This window comes from Scylla paramamosain, chromosome 4 (assembly GCF_035594125.1).
Source record: "Scylla paramamosain isolate STU-SP2022 chromosome 4, ASM3559412v1, whole genome shotgun sequence".
In the NCBI taxonomy this organism is placed as follows: domain Eukaryota; kingdom Metazoa; phylum Arthropoda; class Malacostraca; order Decapoda; family Portunidae; genus Scylla; species Scylla paramamosain.
The window spans coordinates 377,501-383,789 of NC_087154.1; the positions used below are offsets into that span (position 1 = coordinate 377,501).

The following is a 6,289-nucleotide window of genomic DNA, read 5'->3' on the forward strand; positions in this document are numbered from 1 at the left end:
CATCCTCTTCTGGGTGGCTCAGGTGGTCATGCCGGGACTCGACTTGACGGGGTGGCTTTCCTTTGAGGTGAGGTCGTCTGGGTCTTGGTCTCCTGGTTCTGTCCTCTCTTATTGATCTTGTTTTTGTTCCTTTGTCTTATGTATTATCACAAACTCCGGTAACTAATTGTAGGCGTGTAATTAGTCCATATATTCATTGGTATATAACTAAAATATCTGTTAATACTGTAAACTCTAGCATTACTAATCGTTTGATAAAAAGATGCAGATTTCAGAAGGCTAATAATGTTTATAGATGGCGATAGACTGAAAGAATTGACTACCTGTGTGTTACCTTTCCTTCCTCTTATGTAACGTGATATTAATTGTTACCAGTATTGCCTGTGTTATATCACCTGTGTTATATGACCCTCCCTCCCCAGACTGTGCTGCTGCATGGCCTCCAGGGTGATGGTGGCGGCCACAAGACGTCCAAGTCCTGGGGCAGTGTGATAAACCCCCTGGATGTCATCAGTGGGGCGTCCCTGGAGGTGTGTGACTTGCCGGTGCTGTGTGTTCTGTACTGGTGTTCATTGGGTGTGGTGAGCAGTACCTTGACAGCAGGTGATACATGAATATTTGTTAAAGCCTCTTACCAAGTGTATTTTTTTGAAGGAATGATGTAAAGAGAGAGAGAGAGAGAATTTTTGAAGGAGCTAAAGAGAGAGAGAGAATTTTTGAAGGAGCACTAAAGAGAGAGAGAGAATTTTTGAAGGAGCTAAAGAGAGAGAGAGAGAATTTTTGAAGGAGCACTAAAGAGAGAGAGAGAATTTTTGAAGTAGCTAAAGAGGGAGAGAGAATTTTTGAAGGAGCACTAAAGAGAGAGAGAGAATTTTTGAAGGAGCACTAAAGAGAGAGAGAGAATTTTTGAAGGAGCACTAAAGAGAGAGAGAGAGAGAGAGAGAGATTTTTAGATGTGATGTCAAAAATTGTGTTTATAATTCTATTTTCCTTCTTTGTCTTTTCATCTCTTCCCTTTTCTTCCTTTCCCTCTTCTCTACTTCAATTTTCCTGTTCATCTGTGTTCTCTGTTTTTCACCACATTTCATCCCTTCCCTCCTCCCTCACACCCTCTTACCCTCTCACCACCCCCTCATGCCCTCAGGTACTGTGCGAGAGGGTGGAGGGGACCCTGAATGCAGAAGAGGTACTCGCTTGTGTCGTATGAAGTCCCCCACAGGCATCCCAGAGTGTGGAGCTGATGCCCTTCGCTCCACCCTGTGCTCCACCAGCTTCAGGAGTCAGTGTGGCATAGATAGATGTGGATGACTGTGGTGTCTTGTCTTGTGTGGAGTTACAAGGTTGGTGTATGGATGGGTAAGTGAAGTAGAGATAAGATTTTAATTAGTGGTTTTGTAAGATTAGGGTAGGAGTGCTGTTCGTCTTCATCAAGGGCTGACGTGTTGTGTGTTGAGTGAATGAGGCTGAAAATTGTGTGTTTTGGTATATGTAGGAGATAAGATTTTAATTAGTGGTTTTGTAAGATTAGGGTAGGAGTGCTGTTCGTCTTCATCAAGGGCTGACGTGTTGTGTGCTGACTGAATGAGGCTGAAAATTGTGTGTTTTGGTATATGTAGGAGATAAGATTTTAATTAGTGGTTTTGTAAGGTTGGGTAGGAGTGCTGTTTGTCTCCATCAAGGGCTGACGTGTTGCGTGTTGAGTGAGTGTTTAAATATATTTGTAGGAGATAATATTTTAGTGGTTCTCTTCCCCAACAAGGATTAACGCATTGAAAGATTGTTGTGGGTGAGAGTAACGGTGAAAGTTGTGTGCCTTGTCTTGGTACATGTAAGAGATAAGCTATAATAAGTGTATTTGTAAGGTTAAGACAGTAGTGCTTCTCTTCCCCAACAAAGGTTAAGGTGTTGAAAGAGTGTTGTGAGTGTGAGGTGAGTGTGAAAGCTGTGTGCCTTGCCTTGCTATGCGTTTGTATATTTCTCATAGCACTTTCCTGCCAGACCACCTGTGTGTGTGTGTGTGTGTGTGTGTGTGTGTGTGTGTGTGTGTGTGTGTGTGTGTGTGTGTGTGTGTTATATATAAAATGTAAATAAATAACTACATTTCTCGACTGATGGGAGAAACACACTTTTAAAAGGCTCTATTCAAAGTAGCACAGGTTTTTAAGGATGTTTTTATGGTTTTAGTGACAAATTAACAACATTCCCACATTACTGTCAGGAGAAACACTCAAGAAAACCTCTGCTAATCATCTTTGTGGCCTTTGGAATCAATTGTGAGAGAGAGAGAGAGAGAGAGAGAGAGAGCTAAACCAATTCAACTTGATATGAGAGAAAATCTAATTATCTTCCATTCCCACAGAACCGTCACCCCAAACAATGAGTGGTGGAGGGTGCGTTCTGCGTTGACAGCCAGCATGAGCGGTGACAGGAGGTGTGTGAGATGCATGACAGCTTTAGTGACAAGTTCATGCAGGCAGTGGTGCAATATTATTCCCTCAGCACTCTCATTCACTTTGAGGGCTTGGAAACCACAGTGCCTTCAGATTTGTGGAGAAGTGTGTGTGTGTGTGTGTGTGTTTTTGATAGTTATATTAGTTGTTTAAATCATGCTGGGCTAATATCTATCCCTCTATCAATGTGTTTATGTGTGTGTGTGTGTGTGTGTGTGTGTGTGTGTGTGTTAGTTATATTGTTTAAATCATGCTGTGCTAATATCCATCTCTCTATCAATGTGTGTGTGTGTGTGTGTGTGTGTGTGTGTTTACCTATTGCACGAGACAGGGGAAGAGGGAAGAGGAGGAGAGGAGAGGTGCTTGGGAGATGAAAATGTATGTGTGTATGTGTGTATGAATATTTTCCCTATCATACACAAAAACACCCTTGAAATCCTATATATAATTTGCCATAGAACACGCTTACTCTCTCCCACGTGCCCACTCCCTCTCTCCCACCCTCTCACCTCCCACACACCTGTATACCGCGTCCTGCAGCCTCAATGCACTCACCCCTTCTTTTCCAGCCATGGGTGCCTTGCCTCCTCGCACCACCACTCCTGCCATCACCTACAAGGGGGAGACTGTGATGTGGCTGCAGGTGGATAGGTGAGGCATTGTTCTGGTGTTGGTGTGTGGTGTAGCATTATCTTGAAATCCACAGGCCTTCCACAGCCTTCCCACTGGTCTCCTTGTCCTGTCCTCCTCCACACAGCATCCACAGGCCTTCCACAGCCTTCCCACTGGTCTCCTTGTCCTGTCCTCCTCCACACAGCATCCACAGGCCTTCCACAGCCTTCCCACTGGTCTCCTTGTCCTGTCCTCCTCCACACAGCATCCACAGGCCTTCCACAGCCTTCCCACTGGTCTCCTTGTCCTGTCCTCCTCCACACACCATTCACAGGCCTAACCTAACCAACCTAACCTAACGTAACCTAGCCTAACCTAACTTAACCTAACTTATCCTAATCTAACCTCACACCCACAGGTTCGGAGGCCTCCAGAGAGCTGCCCAGAGTGAAGCTTGTGGTATAGAGGGACAGCTGCTGATTATCAAGCTTATGGAGTGACTGGAAGAAAGTGGGAGGAGCCTGGAAGGAGTGGTGGAGGTACAGTACTTGGAGAAAATCCCTCCACCATGACGACTGGGTGTCTGCTGTACAGTCCACCGACCAATGGTGAGAGAGAGAGAGAGAGAGAGAGAGAGAGAGAGATTATTATTATAGTTTATTGACAGAATTTTGCGATTACAAGAAGCTTAAAGTAAAAATCATTTCACTAAAAGAGAGAGAGAGAGAGAGTCTTGATAGAGAGTCTTGATAGAGAGAGAGAGAGAGAGAGAGAGAGAGAGAGAGAGAGAGAGAGAGAGAGAGTCTTGATAGATAATATTGAGCACAGTCTTCACCGCTGGGTCGACTGTGGGGGCTGCGCTATTCCGGTTGGTGGCCGGTTGGTGGCCGTGGCTGTTCACGCACTAGCTCTTGCTGTGGCTGGCATGCTGTTCTGTCCTCTCTTGTTCCAGGAATTGCTGTCTGAGGTGTGTGTGTGTGTGTAGAAGCCACCATCATCAACCACAGCAGGTGATAATGATGTTTCCTGCTTTCATCCTCATTGGGGCTAGCCAGACCAACTTGGGGCTGTACTGGGGTGACGCTGTGTGCCTCAGGTGTATCTGGAGGGCTGAGATAGTGAGAAGGTAACAATTAAAAAGGACTAGTGTACACTTAAACCATTACAAACACTATGTAATGCTGGTATACACACACAAACACTGGTTTACACATAGAGACATATACAAACACTTGCTATGGTTTGTATACTCTTAGAAACACACATAAACTCTTAATAAGTCTAGTATACACACAAACTTGTATACAAACACTAGTATATATTTAGAGACACGTCCAAATCTTTGCTAAGTCTGATATAAACACACAAACACATAAGAGATGCTGGTATATGCTTGGAAATCTATACACACATTAGGTAAGACTAGTATACACAAATCTATACATATATTAGGAATTTATTGAATGATTGAGATGATTAGTACTCTCTCTCTCTGTCTCTCTCTCTCTTTCTCTTTCTCTTTCTCTTTCTCTCATATCCTTAGTCTGTCTCTCAAATTTTCTCTTTTAATCTCTCCCTCTCTGTCTGTCTGTATCTCTGTCTGTCTGTCTGTCAGTCTGTCTGTCTGTCTGTCTGTCTGTCTGTCTGTCTGTCCCACACTTCAATACACCCTTCCTGTCTTCATACACCTTAGTACACCCTTTCTGTCTGCCCCTATAGCTTAATACACCCTGTATCACCCTTGCATCTCATTAAACTATCCCTATTTGTCCATCTCAATAAACCCTGTCTAATTTCCCTGTCTAGCTGTTTGTCTCATCTTATTACACCCTGTCTCTCCCTGCTTCTTGTTGCATCCTTCCTTTCCCCTACTCCTCAATACTCCCTTCCCACCCTGTGTCATGTGTATATATTTAAATATTTATATTCATTTGTGGCATTCTTCATGTGTTTTTGGGGTGTTTTGAGTGTGTTTGGGTGTGTTTTGGGTGTGTTTTGGGGTGTTTTGGGGTGTTTGGGTGTGTTTTGGGGTGTTTTGGGGTGTTTTGGGTGTGTTTTGGGGTGTTTTGGACAGTATTGGATGAGTTTGGGTGTGTTTTGATGTGTTTTCGTCAGTTTTGGGTGTGTTTTGGGGTGTTTTGGGTGTGTTTTGGGGTGTTTTGGTCAGTTTTGAATGTGTTTGGGTGTGTTTTGGGGTGTTTTGGTCAGTTTTGATGAGTTTGGGTGTGTTTTGGGATGTTTTACGTGTTTTTTTTTTTGGTATTTTAAAGGAGTTTGGGTGTGTTTTGGTGGCTAGGGGTGTGCTGTGGGTGGATAAGACTGTTTTTGGGTGTTTAAGGTGGGTGTGCATGTGTTTTGGGGTGTTTTGGATGTGTTTTGGGGTGTAGAGAGATAGACGTGATGTGTGCAAGGTGCCTCAGTCCCTGGATGGGTGTAGCAGTACGTGGTGGTGCTGTCTGGGTCTCGTGGTGTGGGAGTGCATGGAAAGGAACAGATAATTTAGGGCAGTTTATCATATTTAATTATTTTGTTTATTAATTTATTTACTATTATTATTATTTTTTATTGTTTTTAATTAAAGGGGGTTAATTTTTACGTTCATCTTTTGTGTTCAGGAGTGGTTAGTGCTATTGACAAAAAAGGGAGATCGTTTTATTTTTTAGTGTGGAAATTGTCGCAGTTTGTCAGGTGTTGATTGGTGTTGAGAGTCGCAGGTCCCGTCTCGCCCTCTGTCATAAAATAAACAATAAAGGGTTGATTTTCGCTGATAGTTTATTTCCTTTAACGTAAACATGTAATGATATAGTTTTGTCTGTGTCTCCTGATGGTATGGCACTCTTGGCTAATATTTAACTAATTATATTCATGTCATTATCTGAATAACTAATAACAATTCACTATCCTGCATGTACTGTCAAGTCTATCGAAACATCAGCACGTCAATTGAGAGTCATGGATTTCAAGAGATTCCGATTTATTGCTGCTTCCTTCTCAATTTTAATAGTTCAGATAGACATTGCGTGTGGGGCACTGCTATTTACGAAGAACTGGAGGGTCACAGAAAGAAACGGATGTTAAGAGAGAGAGAGAGAGAGAGAGAGAGAGAGAGAGAGAGAGAGAGAGAGAGAAATTCTACACACAGCCATATAAAAAATGAAATATACACTGATATATTATGAACGAGAAAGAGAGAGAGAGAGAGAGAGAGAGAGAGAGAGAGAGAGAGA

At 43.0% G+C, this 6,289-nt stretch overlaps 1 protein-coding gene across 5 annotated transcripts in view; it reads left to right on the plus strand.

Moving 5' to 3' along the window:
* The window catches only part of LOC135097954 (uncharacterized), a 9,297-nt gene extending 5,243 nt beyond the window's left edge, over positions 1-4,054 (plus strand). For 3 of the 5 annotated variants that reach the window (XM_064000094.1, XM_064000107.1, XM_064000102.1), the window contains 7 exons: positions 1-67; positions 423-603; positions 1,145-1,356; positions 2,360-2,431; positions 3,020-3,101; positions 3,481-3,670; positions 4,015-4,054. The exon at positions 1-67 is cut by the window's left edge and continues 154 nt beyond it. In XM_064000094.1, the coding sequence (XP_063856164.1) occupies positions 1-67; positions 423-603; positions 1,145-1,308 (412 nt within the window). In that variant the 3' untranslated portion in view covers positions 1,309-1,356; positions 2,360-2,431; positions 3,020-3,101; positions 3,481-3,670; positions 4,015-4,054. Of the gene's footprint in view, positions 68-422; positions 604-1,144; positions 1,357-2,359; positions 2,432-3,019; positions 3,102-3,480; positions 3,671-4,014 lie in introns of those variants that run through there. The other 2 variants (XM_064000101.1, XM_064000117.1) reach the window with 2 other exon arrangements.
* Positions 4,055-6,289: the final 2,235 nt, after the last annotated feature.